This window comes from Salvelinus alpinus, chromosome 28 (assembly GCF_045679555.1).
Source record: "Salvelinus alpinus chromosome 28, SLU_Salpinus.1, whole genome shotgun sequence".
In the NCBI taxonomy this organism is placed as follows: Eukaryota; Metazoa; Chordata; class Actinopteri; order Salmoniformes; family Salmonidae; genus Salvelinus; species Salvelinus alpinus.
Window position 1 is genome coordinate 26,607,385 of NC_092113.1, and position 21,820 is coordinate 26,629,204.

At 40.9% G+C, this 21,820-nt stretch overlaps 2 protein-coding genes and 1 pseudogene across 8 annotated transcripts; 1 reads left to right on the top strand and 2 right to left on the bottom strand.

Annotated features, from left to right (window-relative positions):
* Positions 1-682: 682 nt before the first annotated feature.
* LOC139557546 (putative nuclease HARBI1) lies at positions 683-4,492 on the bottom strand. 7 transcript variants are annotated; one of them, XM_071372522.1, is made up of 11 exons: positions 3,996-4,492; positions 3,646-3,716; positions 3,382-3,558; positions 3,230-3,291; positions 3,061-3,147; positions 2,932-2,973; positions 2,690-2,863; positions 2,575-2,610; positions 1,922-2,476; positions 1,529-1,640; positions 683-1,434 (listed from the first exon to the last, which is right to left on the bottom strand). In XM_071372522.1, exons 1-8 carry the CDS (start codon positions 4,151-4,153, stop codon positions 2,575-2,577), a joined length of 807 nt encoding a protein of 268 aa, XP_071228623.1. In that variant the 5' UTR covers positions 4,154-4,492; the 3' UTR covers positions 683-1,434; positions 1,529-1,640; positions 1,922-2,476. The 7 variants fall into 7 exon arrangements, with proteins under 7 accessions (XP_071228623.1, XP_071228620.1, XP_071228618.1 ...); XM_071372519.1 differs by adding an exon at positions 1,737-1,852 and having other exon boundaries at positions 1,922-3,291; positions 3,382-3,716; positions 3,996-4,460; XM_071372517.1 differs by lacking the exon at positions 3,996-4,492 and adding an exon at positions 1,737-1,852 and having other exon boundaries at positions 1,922-2,973; positions 3,061-3,291; positions 3,382-3,987.
* Positions 4,493-4,863: 371 nt separating this feature from the next.
* LOC139557547 (CCAAT/enhancer-binding protein beta-like) lies at positions 4,864-7,062 on the bottom strand. Its single transcript, XM_071372523.1, has one exon. The coding sequence runs from the start codon at positions 6,233-6,235 to the stop codon at positions 5,351-5,353; it is 885 nt and encodes a 294-aa protein (XP_071228624.1). The 5' UTR covers positions 6,236-7,062; the 3' UTR covers positions 4,864-5,350.
* Positions 7,063-9,017: 1,955 nt separating this feature from the next.
* Positions 9,018-15,179, top strand: LOC139557548 (plasmanylethanolamine desaturase 1-like; annotated as a pseudogene).
* The last annotated feature ends 6,641 nt before the right edge of the window (positions 15,180-21,820 follow it).

Here is a 21,820-nt window from a genome sequence, read left to right on the forward strand (position 1 = left end):
GATCCGTAATCCGGTTGCACTAAAGATGGATAGGGGGCAGGAGGATATGTTATGGTATAAATTACCATGGAGATTTATTCTGTGGAGCTAGCCTGCTCCAGACCAGGCTAAATTCCAGGATCTATTTAATCTCATCCCTAATGTCAGTCAGCAGTCACCACAAATGGAAACCAATAGTTATTTCACTGCTCACTATACATTGTTATCACATATAACTAGACCCACTGTTATTATTTAAACGTTTGTGATCATTAATTTCAATGATTTTGGATAAAAAATGATTTTTAGATGATGTTGCTATCATTAGATAATTTACAGTTTCCCATAGACTATAAGGCTATATATAAAATGATAGAATATTAGGGCCACAGAGGGGAAAAAAACACAAGTCATAATATTGTAACCAGTTGTTTTAAAGGAGGACAGTTGTTAAAATGACAGATGTGGGGCATTTCGTGAAATTGTACTTCAGTATGGTTTCATAAACAAAGACATGCTGATGTGCCAGAATATTAAGTATCACATTGTCATAAGTATCAAAACTGTAAAAACAATATGTAGCTTTTCTGCAGAAAGAACCAGCCTCATAAATTTATGACTTTATCCTTTTTCTTCAGTGTGGCCCTAGTACTCTGTCATATAAACAAATACACATTCCATATGAATATAAAAACACAATGTGTAACATTATGTTCCTTTATTGAATAAGGACAAAACAAAGCAGGTAAACCATCAGCTCCTTTCGAAACTGAAGTCACAGTGACTCTACAAGATGGAAAGCACAGAATCCAAGCATATTATACAAAATGATACATACACATTCAAAGGTCTGTATATAACACACCCTGCATGTCTGCACACTAAAATAAATGCAGGACAAATCCATACACATCAACTGAACAGACAAATGAATGGATGCAGTAGCCTCCCTGCAGCCTTGTATTACACACAGTATACCGCACAAACATCATAAGAGGCCAAATTCGTCAAAAAACGAACCCAAAAAAAAACCAATTCCTCTGCCACCGCAGGACATATTTAACCAAAATTTAAAGCACACATACTAACTAAAATAATTCAACACATATTGGTCCCTCAGCAGCCGACCACTGTCGTCATCAGGGAAGATTGCCGGATTGTCCCAGTCCATGGCTGGTGGCACTCTGGGGGCCCTCTCCTTCCTCAGGCAGGCCACATTGTGGAGGACAGCACAAGCCACAGTAATATCACATGCCCTAACAGGGCTGACCCTTAATTTGTGAAGGCAGTGAAAGCGTGCCTTCAGGAGGCCAAAGGTCATTTCAACTCTGGCCCTGGTCCTGGCATGGGCATGGTTATAGGCCTGCTGTGCTTCCTGGGGTTCTGTGAAAGGTGTCAGGAGAAAAGGCTGGCAGCCATACCCCCTGTCTCCCAGCAACACACCAGAGAATTCACCTGTCAACACAAAATCTCATCATTACTACCTCATAAACACAGTGATATTCTTGACACAGCCATGATGGTTATAAATAGGGGTTGTGTGGCTTACCTTGTGATAGGCACTGATAGATTTCAGAGGCCCGAAAGATTCTGGAGTCATGGACTGAGCCAGGCCATTTTGCCACAACATTGCTGATCACACAGTCAGCATTGCAGACCATCTGAAATCATAAGATGAGGGATATTACACCAATCAATGCACATCACTGGCAATGCAGAGTGTTCGTCAATGGACAATATCAAAAAGTTATGTTCACCTGAACATTAATGCTGTGAAAGGATTTCCTATTCACAAAATCGGCCTCATGGGCACCTGAGGGGGCTTTTATCCTTATGTGTGTGCAGTCCACTGCACCAATGACATTGGGGAAACCTGTCACACAAAGTAATGAGTATCCTACTATGTGTTAACAGTTGTCCTGTAATTTGTAGATCCTCTTACCTGCAATCCTATAGAACTCCTCTTTGATGTCACAGAGTCTTCTGTGGCCAGGGAAGGAGATGAAGACATCTGCTAATGCTTTGATAGCCAGACACACACTCCTTATTGTGCGGCAAATTGTGGCCTTGTTCAGCTGTTCTGCATCCCCCACTGAGTACAGGAAGGCTCCACTAGCAAAAAAGCGCAAGGCCACACAAACCATTTGCTCCACACTCAGTGCATGGCTCCGTGCAGTGCGGTGCTTAATCCTGGGACCCAGTAGTCTGCATAGATACCTGATGCCATCTGCAGAAAACCTGTATCTTTCATATAGATGGTCATCAGGGAAGGCCAGTGGGTCCAACCGGTCCCTGAAGACCCTTTCTCGCCTGAAGGCTCTCCTCAGCACAAGTGCTTCTTCATCCACCACATCTCGCACGAATGGGCATGCCATTGTCAGAGCAGAAAGGAACACACAATTTTGGCCCTTCATATAGGCTAGTGGCCACACCTGGTGCTGGGGGGGTGGGCAAAAGAGGGCGATGCCTTATAACGATGACTTGGTTGTACTGATTGCTGGGAAAATAAAAAAAACCTTAGAAAGATGCCACCGTCCTGTGTGCTCACAATAAGAGCTCATATGTCATGGCTCACTTGACTTTACGAGAATATACCTAATTTTTATTTTGAGCTGTGTCATCTTCTTGGAGCTGGGGGAGGAAAGAAAAATAATGATTAATACATTTGTGTTACAGTTAGCATACAGTGTACATTGAAGGCATATCTCACCTCCCTCTCAAGTTTTTTTATTTCAAGGTCCAGTTTCCTAATTGTCCTCTTTTTTATTTCGGACTCCAGTGCAAGATTTTCCATCCTTTTCTTCTTGTACTGAATGTCTATGTCTGCCAGTTCTATTTGGCGCCGGAGGTGGTTGCCATACAACTTTCTGATAGCTTGTGAGCTCTGTGAACACAATACAATTAGCGCAGCTGGAATTTGGCAGGATGTGGTGTCCTTTTATTAATACGCACTATGTTGCCAGGCTGGTTTTCCCACTGTATAGCATCTGGGTCCTGTAAAAGAAATTTGATTTTTTGATTTTGATGAGGACTCCTCACCATTGTAGAGTAAATAGTACTTTCACAGTCTTAACATGATACCTCATGCCTTCTGGAATCCAGAGAGATGGTCTCCTCCTCATCATCGTCTCCATCATGTGCTGTTGCTGCTGCACTGGGGCCTTCACCCTATCACATTTAATCGGATTCATATTGAAGCTAGTAGACAAGACATGCCAGGCCTACAGTATGCCTTTGATGGAGTACTCACTGGATCAGCATCGTCTGGTGCTTGTGCTGGTGGCTCTAACAGGAACACAGTGCTGCCAGACACTGCAAGGCAATAGGTAAACCAAAGTCAGACAGTCCAAATTGATTCAATATGAATGTGGTTGTATCCCATGTAGAGATGGAAGGACATACCTTGAATGAAGCGGGTGGCATCTTGGGAGGAACCTATGCTCGTCTCTTTCCCCCCAGGGATCCCCTCTAAGACGGGCCTGCCTTTATTTAGCTCCAAGGCCATGTCCTCTGCTGGGGTAAGGTCAGCCTTTGGTGACCCACCACCCGTGCCTTGTCTGTGGGTATTCTTTTTCACTGCTAAAACAGTACAGACAATGTGTGAGCAGGCACCTTCTGGGTACAATATATGCTTGTGCTTTGTTAAATATTAGTCAGGGACCATACCATTCTGCAGAATGTTCTTGTATTTGATTTTGACCTGCTGCCATGTCCGTTTTGGCCCGTTCATGTTTAATCTACACACACACACACATTTAATGGAGTCACACTGCAAAAAATTACTTGGTATTTTTGTCTTGTTTTCAGTAAAAATATCAAAAAATTTATCATAGCTTTATACAGTGTGATGGAGTTACTTTACACAATTTCACTCATATCTGCAGTGCATTTCAATTAAAAATTTAACCGTTTCATAATTACAGTACAACTGCATTTTTGGAGATGTGAATTAAATATTTGAATTGTAATTGTGATGTTTCAGCGGAGCGGTGAGTGTGTAATTGTGCACTACTTACGCATTCAGGCGGTCTGCAATACTTTGCCACGCTTTTTCTCTTTGCTTTATCACTGTGGCGGTGTTGCCTTTCTTCTTAATTATATCTTTTACCTCCTCGTATGCCTCCATGAGGATTTGTGCTTCCGACGGGGAAAAGTACGCGGCTCTAGTTGCCATGGTAAATCAGTTAATCTGTGATCTGTGGCGGGGTCTATTTGAGTGAGCCGTGAGCGCGCACCTATCCAGGATTGGTTTCACCTGGCTTAATGAATCCGTGTCTGCTCATCCTGGCTTGGTCTTTGTGCAACCAATTAAGCCTGGACGCACATGTTTTGGCTTCATTGAGCTCAGCTGAGTCATTTATCCCGGATGTCTTAATTCTACTTTTGTGCAACAGGCCCCAGGCAGGCCAAAATAATAATAATAATAAGGAATAATAATAAGGAAGAGAATTCCAAACCCCTCTGCCAATAACAGCTAGATTTCCATTTTCCCCTCCCCGCTTTGACCACTCCCAGACAGTCCTAGTAAAATTATTGCTTGATAAATTGCTATTTGCTATGAAGCTATTTGTGTTTCTTTTTGACCATTTTAATTGAAAACAATCACAGTAAGTTATTTAATTGTTACCCAGAAATGATTTGATATTGAGATAAAAACAGCTCCATTGGACCTTTAAGTTTGAGCTTATGTACACCTATAATCTTTTAATTACTTATACCTTGAATTCTTACACATGTGAGCGAAGAGATACATAAATGGTCTATTTAATTTTGTGTATGTCTGTGTGTATGTGTGTGTGTGTATGTGTGTGAAAGAGAGGAATAAACCTGTCAGGTGATCTACCACCTTTTTACCATCTCACAAATAAACAACATACAAATGAATAATATCAAAGTATAAATTGTTTAATTCAATAAAATATCAAGTACCATTTGTACATTTCATCATATTAAGAGATTACTTCATTCATTGCCAATACTGTTACAAAGAGTTGCATCATACCTCTGCAGTGGGCTACAACTCTTCCCTTGACAACCATTGCTCCAGATAAGGACATTTATTTTTAAATAACAGAATATTTACCAATATTCAATATAAAAATGCAAAACCCGTACAGAAATACTGCATACACAAAATTGTAAAGACAGAATGAAGGTGACATGTCAAGAATCATGAATAGTTGTACATTCATTGCACCTTCTTTACCCAATCACAACTTGTAAACTGTTGGTGGATTTGTCATATAGATACTGTACACAAACGTAACATCTTGGAATAACTTTTTCACATGGCACCGCGATAAATGTTTTTTTTAAGTCAGTGCCTGATCAAGTACCGGTTTCCAGTGAGAGGTGTGTTGGCACTCTGTGGCTAACACTGACCGGTGGCAGAGAGCAAGTTACGCAGAGTGGCAAGCTCTCTTGACAGCTGCTCCACGCGTTTTTGTAAACGGTCATTCTCTGCGGCCAGTTCCAGCACTTTGTGTTGTGTCTCCATATTGCGGATTTTGGCTTTATCCCTGCTCTTTCGAACGGCAAGGTTGTTTCTCTCCCGCCTCTGCTTATATTCCTCACTGTCCTTTTCCAGTCGCTTCTTCCCCTTGCCACCAGATGACATTTTCCCGCCCTGCAAAGGCGACCTGCCTTTACCTGGCGGGGCAGGTGTGCCGGGTGGACTTGAGGAAGACGAGGACGCAGTGGAAATATTACCAAGGCTGCCACTTGGAGTCGACTGGTAATGAAGATACCTCATGTCGTAGCCAGACGAACCGTTGTTGTCCATTCTTTGGTCCTCTTGAAGATCGTCTCTTTCACCGGTTTTAAAGTGGTTCCCAATAAACTCTGGGCTGAACACGGTGTCCACACGGGTCTCCTGCAGTTCAGGATAACCCAGGACATATGGCTCCCTAGGGTTGGCGTGCGCACTTGTCTCCCGCTCGTTGAGAGAGATGTAGTTTCTGTAGTTTTGTTCTAATGATGAAAGTCTCTTTATCCTGCTTTCCTCGGCAAGGAAACTAGCGAATACGCCTCCCCCTCTCTGCTGAGTTTCGTTGTGTGTTGCTAGTTGACAGTGCGCAGCAGCTGGATCCAAGTAGTCGCTGAAATCAATTGCTTTCTCGTGCTCGGCTATGCCAAGCTCCGTCATCGAGCCGTCAACGCGCTGCTTGCAAGTGCTGTTGTCGCTAATGGGACTGATAATGCTGTTTCTACTCTGGAAAGCAAAGCAATCCCCGTCGTAGAAGCCGGCCACTTCCATGGATCTTAACACCCGCCGAATTGCGGGAACATTGAAATCTGGTGCAGCCCGAGGTATTGGCTACGAGCGTAATTCTGGCTGAAAACACTCAAGTAACTTGGCACACGACAAAATGTCACTGTGATAATATTCAGTTATTGAAGAAAATAAACTTGAAGAATAGATCAGTAATGCAGCAGTGAGAGTCTATGAACGGTTTATATATAGGCTACTGTGAAGCTGAATGGGCGGAGCAAGCGTGATAAATCCCCTAACTACCGGTAACCTGTTCCCACTTGATTTCGTAGACTGGTTAGTTGTTTAGCAACAAAACTGATGTGTGCAGAACTATGAGGCTAAACACCCGGGGGTTGGCTTAGACTGTTGACAACATGTAGACTATATTCGTCTCCAAATTTGCATTGAAAATATAAATACATTTGCACAATGAGCACTTGTTTCTCAAATACATAGTTACAGTTGTTGGTTTTAGCCATATTAGCATTGCCATGACCATAGCTGTGGGAAGTAGAGGTGCTGAGTGTGCTGCAGCACCCCCCTGAAAGATCTGGAGAAAAGATTTTCACAGAAGTAGTGCATATTAGTGGACCGATATAGCCATTTCCAGCACAGGCAAAACTTTTTTTCCTGAATTGTAATTTTAAGAGTAGGACCTTAGAAAGGCAGAAATTCACAACTAGTCTATTAGTATAGGCCTAAAGTAATAGTCTACGGAGCTTGGTTCAAAAACATGTATATTTGAGTATATGTATTTGAAATATTTATTTGCTCTGTATTTTAGTATTTTTCAAATAATGTAGAATCTACTTATTAAAATAATTTCCTATAAAAAGCCTACTATTTGAAACGTTTCTACATTTCTTAATTACCGCTAGGACCAAACAGACCTGGATTTAAATGCATGTAGTATCTAAATATTTTTATTTGAAATACACTTTGAGTATTTTCAAATACATGCCAATACTTTCCAAGTGCATTTTTGAAAGACATTCCAATATTCAACTACTTGTATTTTCCAATAAAAAATATCCAAATACTGAACGAAAATATAAACGCAACATATAAAGTGTTGGTCCAATGTTTCATGAGCTGAAATAAAAGATCCCAGAAATGTTCCATACACACAAAAAGCTTATTTCTCTCAAATGTAGTACACAAATTTGTTTACATCCCTGTTAGTGAGCATTTATCCTTTGCCAAGATAATCCATCCACCTGACAGGTGTGGCATATCAAGAAGCTGATTAAACAGCATGATCATTACACAAGTGCACCTTGTGCTGGGAACAATAAAAGGCCAATCTAAAATGTGCAGTTTTCCTACACAACACAATGCAACAGATTTCTCTAGTTTTGAAGGAGCGTGGCACCAGTACTGTTGCCAGAGAATTTAATGTTCATTTCTCTACCATAAACTGCCTTCAATGTCATTTTAGAGAATTTGGCAGTACATCCAACCGGTCTCACAACCGCATACCCCATGTAACCACGCCTTCCCACGTCCTCCACATCTGGCTTCTTCACCTGCGGGATTGTCTAAGTAACAGGATCAGAGGAGGGATGTGAGGATCTTTTATAGAAAGTCTGAATTACATTTAATTCCACAATGCTCTCCATGACAAGGAAGCTGTAGTACATTACCAATATATTTTAAAAGAGAGACCCTGGCCAAAATAGCAGCACACAGAGTTGCAGACACATTTACAACATCAGACACAAAGCATTACAGTTTAAAAAACATTTATTTACACATTGGGAAAGTGTGGTGCAACTAATGGTCAAAACCTTGACAGCCCCCCAGATCATAGTGTTTAACTTAGTTTTAAACTTATTTAAAGGGACAAGCTCCTGTAATGTGCATCTAATGTCTATGGCTGTCTGCATTTAAGCATAGGCCACATATGACCTTACTCACAGATAAAGTTTTTGCCACTGTAGATTTGAAACAATTTGTAGAGATGATTGAATGATTTTATGAAATCCCACATTTAGGGCAGAGTGTAAATCCATTACCTGGCATATTGTAACCCACAGAGTCAAAGCTTTCCATTGAGAAGACTGGGAAAAGCATCAATACTTTGACTTGTGGGTCAGATTTTGTAAAATGATAATTTGTCTATTGAGTTGTACATAGTTGTACACTGCCATCTATGGGTAGTGTAAACAACAATTCACTCATGACTAAACTTCCCTTGATCTCTGCCTACTAGGCTTTGTAAAGCTTACGTTGCTTGTGACTTTTATTATTTTCTTTCGGTCACTCACCACAGTAGTTCCCCCCAAATTATCTATTGTAATAATGGTTTCATTTATGATCTCGAATAGGCCTAACACAGTTCAGTGAAAATGTAATTATGAAATTGTAAAAAGTGTACAACCATAGTGTTTTTACCTAACCAAAATCCTAATTTCAACATATGTGACATGCCTTTAAATTAAAGGCCTATCTCTCCTAATTGACCGTAATGTTTGGCTACCATGACCAGGTACATAGAACATGGAACAACGGTCCTTAACAGTCAAACACAATAGCTCTGATTGGCCACTCGCGGATGGGGTCAGGAAATTCGTTCGTTCACCTCACTACCTAATTGGTTATTCGCGTGATTATGGAACTATGTACAACTCAACAATTGGCTGCTTTAGATTGCAAGCGTAATGTGATAGGGTTAGAAACGCAATGTAGTTTTATCGCAGAATAAAAGGCCTGCATGATTTGCACCATGGAATAGCACGATTTTTACCAGAGCGGGCTGAGATTGATCTCAAATTCATGAGCACCGCGGCGTACACCTTCGCCAGAAGCAAGCGGCTTGCAAAACGAGTGCGCCCTATTTTTCGTAATGGCGTGTTTCTTGTGCGGTGTAGTTTCCACATCTGTTAGTTTCCTGACTGTGGAAAGGGGTTGAACCAGGAGTGGAACATGGCGAAAATGGTCAACGATAACGGGTGTGAACAAGATTTACAGAGCACAGAGCCAAATGGACCGGCTCGGAGTACGGCGCGGTCCCCAACACGCAGATGCTCGTGAACGTGCGAATTTGCCAGGTGAGGTAACAGCTATCTCTATTGTCAATGCCACTCAGGAATGTCGTAGCCGACTACATTTACAATGGTTCCTCTTACATATCGATTAGCCAAAAACAATTACATTTGTAATTTTTTTACTTAAAAAAAATAAGGTTTTTATTCATTAGGATCACGGGAAAGTAGTTAGGCATTTGAATTGGCCTACTAGTTGTTACGGAGTCTAGTTGATAGGTAATCGACTAGCCGGACTGTTCCCCGGGATAATTTCGAAATACAGAAATGATAACTAACTATGCTGTAAAAGCCATAGGCCTACATACAACTCCACACGCACACTGGGAGGGGTTTGTTTGATCTTTCAAAACAATATGCCCTAGTTGTATTCTCCTGGTCTCCTCCTCAAGCCATTAGGGGAGGGACCTCTGGCTTTGTAATCCAATTGGTTTTGAGAAGGAGAGGGGACTTGCGGAGAATGTAATTGAGAAAAGGCCATGGTGTCAAGAATGGAATCAAGTGGCCCAAAGCTCAGTCATCGTAATTTAGTGGTGCACTAAGTGACTAGAGTTGATATGCCTACAAAGTATTTAAAAAATATTCATGACATCTAGCCTATGATGACAAATTACTGTACCAATAGAGCATGTCATTCTTTAAATCTATTGCATGCTACTTTGCATGTTTCCTTTTGTACTTGATGCTTTTGACTGGTTTTTCTTCTTTGCTTGACTCCTATTGAAAGACACTGAATGCATAGGTGCTGCTGTGTCCTGGCTCCAACATTCCACATCAAATTAAATTTATTTATATAGCCCTTCTTACATCAGCTGATATATCAAAGTGCTGTACAGAAACCCAGCCTAAAACCCCAAACAGCAAGCAATGCAGGTGTAGAAGCACGGTGGCTAGGAAAAACTCCCTAGAAAGGCCAACACCTAGGAAGAAACCTAGAGAGGAACAAGGCTATGAGGGGTGGCGGGTGGAGATTATAACAGAACATGGCCAAGATGTTCAAATGTTCATAAATGACCAGCATGGTCAAATAATAATAATCACAGTAGTTGTCGAGGGTGCAACAAGTCAGCACCTCAGGAGTAAGTGTTAGTTGGCTTGTCATAGCCGATCATTGAGAGTATCTCTACCGCTCCTGCTGTCTCTAGAGTTGAAAACAGCAGGTCTGGGACAGGTAGCACGTCCGGTGAACAGGTCAGGGTTTCATAGCCGCAGGCAGAACAGTTGAAACTGGAGCAGCAGCACGGCCAGGTGGAATGGGGAGAGCAAGGAGTCATCATGCCAGGTAGTCCTGAGGCATGGTCCTAGGGCTCAGGTCCTCGGAGAATTAGAGAGAGCATACTTAAATTCACACCGGATAAGACAGGAGAAGTACTCCAGATATAACAGTCTGACCCTAGCCCCCGACACGTAAGCTACTGCAGCATAAATACTGGAGGCTGAGACTGGAGGGGTCAGGAGACAGTGGCCCCATCCGATGATACCCCGGACAGGGCCAAACAGGCAGGACCCACCCACTTTGCCAAAGCACAGCCCCCACACCACTAGAGGGACAACTTCAACCACCAACTTACCATCCTGAGACGAGGTCGAGTATAGCCCACAAAGATCTCCGCCACGGCACAATCCAAGGGGGGGCGCCAACCCAGACAGGAAGATCACGTCAGTGACTCAACCCACTCAAGTGACGCACCCCTCCTAGGGACGGCATGGAAGAGCACCAGTAAGCCAGTGACTCAGCCCCTGTAATAGGGTTAGAAGCAGAGAATCCCAGTGGAGAGAGGGGAACCGGCCAGGCAGAGACAGCAAGGGCGGTTCGTTGCTCCAGAGCCTTTCCGTACACTCAGTCATATGACCTACTGAAGAGATGAGTCTTCAGTAAAGACTTAAAGGTTGAGACCGAGTCTGTGTCTCTCACATGGGTAGGCATACCATTCCATAAAAATGGAGCTCTATAGGAGAAAGCCCTGCCTCCAGCTGTTTGCTTAGAAATTCTAGGGACAATTAGAAGGCCTGCATCTTGTGACCGTAGCGTACGTGTAGGTATGTACGGCAGGACCAAATCGGGAAGATAGGTAGGAGCAAGCCCATGTAATGCTTTGTAGATTAGCAGTAAAACCTTGAAATCAGCCCTTGCCTTAACAGGAAGCCAGTGTAGGGAGGCTAGCACTGGAGTAATATGATCACATTTTTTGGTTCTAGTCAGGATTCTAGCAGTCGTATTTAGCACTAACTGAAGTTTATTTAGTACTTTAGCTGGAAAGTAGAGCATTGCAGTAGTCTAACCTAGAAGTAACAAAAGCATGGATTAATTTTTCTGCATCATTTTTGGACAAAGTTTCAGATTTTTGCAATGTTACGTAGATGGACCACATGTGACCAGAATGCTGCTCTGTCAGCTCCATTTGTACTTCACATGGAGGGGTGGTGGTCCCTAGGCATGAAATGTTGCAATGCCTGCAAATTATGTAGGCAACGCCATTTACGTTAGAAAATTCCAAGCAGTCCCTTTACAAGTCAGAATATAGAATAAACTTAATGTGAATATACTCTGCTGGTTGTTCATGGTGTTGGCCCTTCATTTGGTTGAAATTTGTGACAAAATATCCACAGGACGGTATTATTAACCCGACTTCAAAAACGTTGGTCTCTGTGTGGTAATGCAGATTTGTTTGCTCGTGACCAAAGGAATAAAACGGAAGTACATGCATGTAATCGAAGTCTGTAGGTGTTTACATTGTTTTGCATATGAGCAGGTGACATAAATTTCAATGGCATCACCGTCACTCTAAAAAGTTGTGTAAACAGCTCTTTCCTGTGGATATTCTATCCCAAATTGAGTGGCTGAAGAACCAACCGCACAGACAACCATCAGAGTAAGTGCAAATGTAATTAAACATTCTGGCTTGTAGGAAAAACGTATACAATTTTGCATTGCTATGTTTCAGACTGTATATTAAGTATTGGTATAAACGTCTGATTTTATTAGGCAAGCTCCTCATTAGCTCTGGTCCAGTGTGTTTATCTGCGGATGAGCCTCCTCTGAAGGAGGCTGAGACATGTAAATGCCCTGGACCAGAGCTAGCTCCTCACAGGCACAGTGTTGCCATGGTGTAAAGAGACTAACTTTGCAGGTACAGGGTACAAAAAGTTAAGTCAAGAAACACTCATACTGTTGAATACCTTTGGGTTGAAACTAGAGGTCGACCGATTATGATTTTTCAAATCCGATTATTGGAGGACAAAAAAAGCCGATGCCGATTTATTTAAAAAATGTTTTATATATATCATACACACACATTTTTGTAATGATGACAATTGCAACAATACTGAATGAACACTTATTTTAACTTAATATAATACATAAATACACACACACACACACACACAGCTCTGAAGTGACAATGATACTGAAGAGTCTGCTTAGGAGACAAATCCTCAACTGTTTGAATAAAAATAGAGTTTAAGTTACCTGTGATGAATGTTGAAAACAAAAACTGTAATTTCTATATGCAGGAAATCCTATTTTAATAATGGGCATGGTAAGAATTGACGACCAAAGTCGTAAAAGCAGTTCCTTCAAAAATCTGAAAAGCAGTTCCTTCATTTATTCCATAGGATATTTTTTAGATTCACTTAAAATAAGGTCTGTGTTTCGTGTAGGCTTACACCACCATGCCAATTTTATAACTGTGTAGATATCCATAGGACAAGGTAACTCTGATCAATATTGGCTAAATATAAGCGAAGATTAAAAAAAAATTGTAGAGTGGCTTTATGAAAATATGTTGACAAACGTTACCTTATCCTAGTGAGATTTACACGGGTATCAAAACGTCGAGGCGGTTTAAGCCTGCACGAAACACAGACCTTATTTGAAGTAGATCAAGACATTCTCTATGGAAGACATGAACGGTAAAATAATGAAGGAACCCCTTTCAAGTTCAGCCGCAAGTTATTACAGGAATTATAACGCGTCGACTATTTCTCTCTAAACCATATATACCTTTGACTAATCCGGAAACTATCACCTCGAAAACAAAACGTTTATTCCGTTCCGTATTTTATCTAACGGGTGGCATCCATGAGTCTAAATATTCCTGTTACATTGCACAACCTTCAATGTTGTCATAATTACGTAAAATTCTGGCAAATTAGTTCGCAAAGAGCCAGGTGGCCCAAACTGTTGCATATACCCTGACTCTGCGTGCAATGAACGCAAGAGAAATGACACAATTTCACCTGGTTAATATTGCCTGCTAACCTGGATTTCTTTTAGCTAAATATGCAGGTTTAAAAATATATACTTGTGTATTGATTTTAAGAAAGGCATTGATGTTTATGGTTAAGTACACATTGGAGCAATGACAGTCATTGATTGTTTTTTTTATAAGATAAGTTTAATGCTAGCTAGCAATTTACCTTAGCTTACTGCATTCACGTAACAGGCAGGCTCCTCGTGGAGTGCAATGTAATCAGGTGTTAAAATGTAAGGTTGCAAGATTGGATCCCCCGAGTGGACAAGGTAAAAAATCTGTCGTTCTGCCCCTGAACGAGGCAGAACGTTCCTAGGCCGTCATTGAAAATAAGAATGTGTTCTTAACTGACTTGCCTAGTTAAATAAAGGTATAAAAAAATAGGCAAATCGGCGCCCAAAAATACCGATTTCCGATTGTTATGAAAACTTTAAATCGGCCCCAATTAATCGGCCATTCCGATTAATCGGTCGACCTCTAGTTGAAACATTGTGCAATAAAACAGCAGGCGCATTCAAGTGTGCAGTTATCCCATCTTTTCTTTGATTGGTTATTTCACTGGGCATAATATTGTCTAAGTTGAAGATGCAGCCCTATCCTATTAGCTTTAAAGTTCTTTAACCATGGGATGTTCATTTGTCTTTGGTCTCTACAGGAAAAAGATGTCAGGAATGGATAAGTGTTGTCCTCTGCTTCTCTCATAGCCTTCAACTTCTGTCACCTCCTTGCTCACTTCCACCTGGGTCATATGTGGTACATCCTTTTGGGCATTGGTAAGCACCGTTGATGCATCAGTCATTAGAATAAGCGTGCGTTGATTGACAAGATTCTTGCTTACATGTCATCGCCCACCTCCCTCTCAGTGGCAGGAATATTGACTGCAGACTTTGCCTCTGGTGTAGTCCACTGGGGGGCTGACACCTGGGGATCTGTGGAGCTTCCCATCTTTGGAAAGGTAGGAGATGTGACTGACTGGATTTGGAAAAGTATTGTCCCTCCCCCCCAAAATTGTTTAATTACCTAATTGTTGTGATGACTTTCTGTTTTACTGTTCCTCCTGTTATTTTGAACTCACTTTCTGATATGTGGCCCCAGGCCTTTATCCGACCATTCAGGGAGCATCACATCGATCCTACAGCCATCACCCGCCATGACTTCATTGAGACCAATGGTGACAACTGCATGCTGACCCTGATCCCATTGGCACACATGGCCTTCAACTTCCTTACCCTCTCGCCTGGTGAGCTGGAACGATTATCATTCATCTGAGCCAATGCTATGGCTTTTGAACATTTAAAAAAAAAAATACAAAAATTGTCACGAGAAAATTATATTTGCTGTAAAATCTGTAGATCAAATGTGAGGTAACAAGTTCATAAAACCATAATGTCAAGTCTTATCTCCCCAGGCTGGCTGAACTATCCCCTGGAGAACCTGGGGTTCTGGTCTAAGCTTGAGGATCTGATCCAGAGTGTGACTGGGGAGAAGCTGATGACCTGAAATGTGCCCACAAAACCAAGTAACCATTCAGACTGGCTGCAACCCTACCTCAGAAGGAGTAATCAGTCTCCTTGCTTAACTCTAGCTGTAATCCATAGGCGACACAAACCTTAACAAGGGTTTGGTTTCAGAGATGCCGTATAGCTTTAAACCTTGCACATTTTGTCTGGTTCTATCTGTGGAGTGTTTTCTTAACCCACTGTGGAAATCTGAGTGCGAAGTGCTATTTGAAATCACTACTACATTGCGATACTTTCTCAAATCCTCATCTTATTCTATATTTCTGATCTCCTTTCTTGAGGTGTAACACTGAAGCCATTGTCACCATAAGGGACAGTTAAACATTTAATTGTCATCCACTTTACGAAGACTGAGAATGAGAAACTACCTTTCACAGAAAACTCTAAATACTTGAAGGAAACCGTCTTGCTTTTTTGCAGCACTTCGTCTCCCCCCCTCAAAAACAATGTGACAAAAAAATGCATCTCTCACTGGGCATGAACCCAGTATGCTGTCCTTCACCTGTCAAGGACTGCCTATTACCTTAATTTGCCATTTGTATAGTTGATGCCTGTTAATTCACCTGAGATTTAAGTTTTGCTTTACCTTAGTGCTGGCTCGTATTTTGTCTATATCCAGTTGTCTTGATGGACATAGTCCGTGTGCAGTTAAAAAAAAAAATGGCCTTAACAATCACAGATGCAGTAATCTCTTGCCTTTCATTTCACTTCTCAATTTGCCAAACCTATTTTGTAAAGCTTGTGTGATTTGTTCTTTTCAACCATTTTTCTTTCTGTCTTAAATTTGCTACTATCCACACATTCATTCTCAAATTTGCCACTCTTTTCCACACAAAGCATTCCTTTTTTTTATATATCAACCCAGAAGTTGTATACCAAGTTTACATAGATGTGGTCAAACACAATATTACCCTTCAGTGATATTGCCAATATCTGGCTTGCAACCACCATGCCAAGCAGGATTTGAAGGGTGATTAACATGCTGACCAGACCGGACACGTCGCGTGCGCGAGCGTCGCAAAATATATTTAGAAATCAATGTTATTCAATTATTGCACCCACACTGCTCGCGCGCGCGCTAACGAGCGTCTGCGGGCTAAAATAAAACTCATTCCTTTTTCTGATGCAGATCGCGCTGCAAGTCCTGCCTCTCCCATCTCCTCATTGGTTTATAGAAGCAGGTACCCACGTGCCATCTCCTCATTGGTTATACCCACGTGGGTAACTGAAAGACAAACTGTTTTGCCAGTAGTCGTGGTAATACAATGAAAGTTTAGATGCGATCACCATATAAGTTAAACGATGAAAAAGCCTGGAAAGAGGAGAGATGACTAGAAACGATTCGGTTGGCCGTTTTATGTGTGGATTAATTGTCGGAGTAGAGGTCCTTGTGCATTTCAGTTAAAATAACAACTCAATGTTTATATCCCAGGACAAATTAGCTAGCAACAGCAAGCTAGCTAAATAGGACAAATTAACGTTAGCTAGCAAGGGCAAGCTAACTAGCTAAATTGCCATACATGTTTAATGCTTTTCAACCTGTCCCCAAATTAATGTAATTGGTTCAGAGTTTGTTTTGATATTTTAACCTGCGTGTCGTCATCGCGTTTGGTGTGGGGGGACAAAATAAATGTATGCACGATGGCGCACGCGCGCAGCCGGTTTGGGTTCCGTGTAAGGCTACAGTGATGATGGCCTAATAATTATTTGAATGCAGTAGAAGAGTAATCCGAAGATATTTAATTAGCAAAGTACCTGAAATGAGTGCTTTGTGTGTGCTGTAGTAACCATGGTTGGAAATTAACTGTACAGTAGATACCTATACAGTCTGATACTTAACCTGAGGCTTTTGTTTTAACAACCTTGGCTAGAAATGCTATCAGGTTTAAATCTGTCTGTTCTTAAATTCCCTTAACTTGGACATTATTTAATTACGAACACACGACTATCCCCCTCTGCATGTGACATTTTATTGTCTTCAAAAAGGTCACCTACAGAAACGTAATGATGTGGGAGTTATTTTTCATAATGATTTGAACTCTGGGGCTTTTATTTCCAGCATCACAAACAAGAGAGACAGGTGAATAACATGCACACCACCAATCTAGAAATGATTTCCCCATATACTGTATCTGCAAATAGTTCCACTTGGGAAGAATAAAGGCTGTGCACAATAACATAGTTAAAACATGCTAATTGCCCACTGTGCTCAAATTACCCTTTTTAAATGTCACTTAAACTGACTTATATACTGTAAGAATGCATGCACACAATAGGTTGGCTTATGCAAGCAATATGATGGATCACCAGCTTTCCTTACTATTTTCATTTAACTAATTCATTACTTGATAATGGAATGAACTCAACCTGCTGTATATGACCACTTGAGTTTTGGGGCAGTTGTGCTATTGTTCAATAATGTAGTTTTTCAGTTGGTCCTTGATTTGAACAACTAAAATTGTTGCAATAATTATTTTATGTTTTATAATATTTGGTTGCCCAGCATTGGTTGGGATTGTCAAGGTTCAGAGTTATGAAGTTTGAAAATGTGTGTTAAACTAGCTGAGATATTCATATTGTTTTATTCAGAAGCAAAAAGCACTTATGCCTGAAAATTAACAAGTGTCCTTTATTCTTCTGACTGTTCATACATTTTTCAATTGTAGGTCAGCAGAGAAATTACTGCAGAGTTAAATGTTTAGTATAAGTAGGATATTGTAAAAGCTGGGAAAGTGAAACCTCTGGTCCTGTAAGCATGTTTCCATCCATAGTTTTTATGGGAGTAAAGTCTTATAAAAATCATGACAGCTTTGATATAAACAGGAAGTGTCTGAAATGTCGACAGACAATTTGTTAGTTCGACAGGGTGGGATCTGTTTTGTGTCTGTAAAATTAATTATGTTACAAATTTGAGGTGGAAATTATTACTAGCGCAATTTGTTGATCGAGTAACCATGTCGATGTAATTTTGCAGTCATGCGACACTGTGTTCCTCCCACTACAACTTGAAAAAGCATGCACAGTTTTAGGCTACAGATGAAAGAAGTTATCAACTTCACAGTGTGGTGAAAAGATGTGGTGATGCGCCTTTCAAAAAAATATTGATTGTCTTAATTTGTATGCTAGTGAAAGGATGATCGGTGCTTAGCTGCCAATTAACCCGACCAGTCCCAAGACCCCAGCAAAAATCGTATTTTCGTTTATATGACTTTCATTTATCTTCATGTCCAGCCTGCATGTTATATTTAGCATCACAATTACACTACTGGTCAAAAGTTTTAGATTAAAAATATTAAATAACATGTGGAGTCATGTAACTAAAGTGTTAAACATATCAAAATATATTTGAGATTCTTCAAATAGCCACGTTTGTCTTGATGACAATTTTGCACACTTTCCATTCTCTCAACCAGCTTCACCTGGAATGTTTTTCCAACAGTCTTGAATGCGTTCCCATGCTTTTCCTTCACTCTGCGGTCGGACTCATCCCAAACCATCTCAATTTGGTTGAAGTCGGGGGATTGTGGAGGCCAGGTCATTTGATGCAGCACTCCATCACTCTACTTCTTGGTAAAATATCCCTTACACAGCCTGGAGGTGTGTTGGGACATTGTCCTGTTGAAAAACAAATGATTGTCCTGTTGAAAAACAAATGATAGTCCCACTAAGCCCAAACCAGATGGGATGGCGTATTGATGCAGAATGCTGTGGTAGCCATGCTGGTTAAGTGTGCCTTGAATTCTAAATAAATCAGTGTCATCAGCAAAGCACCCCCACACCATAACACAACCTCCATTACGGTGGGAAATACACTTTCGGAGATCATCCGTTGATCCACACCGCGTCTCACAAAGACATGGCGGTTGGAACCAAAAGTCTCCAATTTTGACTCCAGACCAAAGGACAAATTTCCACCGGTATACTGTCCGTTGCTCGTGTTTCTTGGCCCAAGCAAGTCTCTTCTTATTGGTTTCCTTTAGAAGTAGTTTCTTTGCAGCAATTGGACCAGGAAGGCCTGATTCACGCAGTCTCCTCTGAACAGTTGATGTCGAGATGTGTCTTGAACTTGAAGTCTGTGAAGCATTTATTTGGCCTGCAATTTCTGAGGCTGGTAACTCTAATGAACTTATCCTCTGCAGCAGAGGTAACTCTGGGTCTTCCTTTCCTGTGGCAGTCCTGATGAGAGCCAGTTTCATCATAGTGCTTGATGGTTTTTGCCACTGCACTTTGAAGAAACGTTCAAAGTTCTTAATTTTCTGTTTTGACTGACCTTCATGTCTTAAAGTAATGATGGACTGTCGTTTCTCTTTGCTTATTTGAGCTGTTCTTGCCATAATATGGACTTAGTTTTTTACCAAATAGGACTATCTCCTATATATACCCCCTTGTCACAACACAACTGATTGACTCAAACGCATTAAGAAAGAAAGAAATTCCACACATGAACTTTTAACAAGGCACACTTGTTAATTGAAATGCATTCCAGGTGACTACCTCATGAAGCTGGTTGAGAGAATGCCAAGAGTGTGAAAAGCTGTCAAGGCAAAGGGTGGCTATTTGAAGAATCTCAAATATAAAATATATTTTCATTTAACACTTGTTTGGTTACTACATGATTCCATATGTGTTATTTCATAGTTTTGATGTCTTCCCTATTATTCTACAATGTAGAAATAAAGAAAAACGCTTGAATGAGTAGGTGTTCTAAAACCTTTGACTGGTAGTGTAATTGTGATGCTAAATATAACATGCAGGCTGGACATGAAGCTACATGAAAGTCAGATAAACGAAGATATGATTGTTGCTGGGGTCTTGGGACTGATCGGGTTAATTGGCAGCTAAGCACCGATCATTCTTTGTGTTTTATCATTTATTTTTTCAGGACAACCAGGGCTACAAGTAGAACACTAAACAATTTGACAAGCTGTTGCATTCATGAGTTTTATTGACAAATGTCAACAACAACAAATAAGGCCCGTCAAAGAGAACCGTACTAATGATGAATTTATATGAATGCTGTAAGTACAGATTGTTTTCTCAGTGGGAAATTAAAATCCAACTAGTCAGTGACAACTATGTGGAGTTTGCAGTTTGTGACCGCAACGATGTGAGCTTATTATAGACACTATGCCCTTGGATTTCCTATGATCTTCTATGTAGAAGAACCCCTTACCTTCTAATGTCTCTTGTGTAGCTTGTCAGTGTCAGAGCTTACTACGAGGATTTGAATTATTGTATAGTAGTAGGAACAAGATAATAGTAAGTGGATCAATTTGTAATTATGACTATGGCTTCACTAGTTTATTAAATAATTCAGTTGAGGGGAAGAAGTTTGAAAGGATAAACTGAAATGGCTTTTAATATTGGTGAAATTGTAATCTCCTAAAGGACAATTTTCTGTCCAAGATAGGACATGCACGTTTAGGTTCTACCTCCGAAGAATGCTATTTATACATTTACAAATTCGCTGTGGGAATTTCCAAGTGGAGTTGATAAACATCAACATATAAGCTTTGGCTGTATCGCAGCAAAAGCCTGTCAGCAGCCTACCTACTAAAGGTTGCACTGTGTCCATTACAATGTAGAAAAACAAAAAACTATCTTTCAATAGTTATCCATATTACCGGAACTTCATCTTATTCTTTTAAACTATTTATATGGCAGATTAGCAGCCGCAATTTATATAAGATGCCAAAACTTGAGATAGAAATAGAAGTCAAAGATAAGCCAGTGTTTCCATCTGTGGCGAAGTTTTCCCTAAATCAATGCTTATGACAAATCCAGCTCCAGAACTAGCCCTAGAGCCAGCTTGCTAATCTTTTGAATATGGTGTAGTAAAAAAAAAAAAACAGCAACAACAGATAACATTAGTTAGCTAGAAAAGGTTAGTAAGATAGCTAGCTATTAAAGTTAAAAAGAATAAGATGAAGTTCCGGTAATATGGATAACTATTGAAAGATAGTTTGTGTTTTTCTACATTGTAATGGACACAGTGCAACCTTTAGTAGGTAGGCTGCTGACAGGCTTTGGCTGCGATACAGCAAAGCCAAGTGAGCCAGTGCTCAGGGTTCTCACAGGGGAAGTGAAATGATAGGCTACAATGACTTTGGTCATGATCATGCATGCCACAAATGACATAGAAGTTCCTTAAATTTTCTAACGTTACAGCCATCAAAGCAGTGGAGCGTGTAGTGAAGCAAAACTTCAGTGGTCAAAAACCATAATCTTAGGGCATATCACGCAATTATACTATTTATAAAAGTACCAGTGACTTGATCAATACGAAAGTGGTCATTTGACGTGTATGCTACGCTACAGGGCTGTTTTGCTGACACAGACTAGAATATGTTCCCAGATTCCTCCAATGGCATTGAGGAGTATACCACCTCAGTCATCGGCTTCATCAATAAGTACATCGACAACGTACGTACGGTCACTGTGGGGACAACATTTCCCAACCAGAAGCCATGGATTACAGGCAACAGCCGCACCGAGCTAAAGGCAAAAGCTGCCACTTTCAAGGAGCGGGACACTAATCCGGACCCTTATAAGAAATCCCGCTATGCCCTCAGATGAACCATCAAACAGGCAAAGCGTCAATACAGGATTAGGATTGAATCCTTCTACACTGGCTCGAATGCTCGTCGGATGTGGCAGGGCTTGAAGACTTACAGACTGCAAAGGGAAACCCAGCTGCGAGCTGCCCAGTGATGCGAGCCTACCAGACAAACTAAATGCCTTTTTTATGCTCGCTTCGGGGCAAGCAAAACT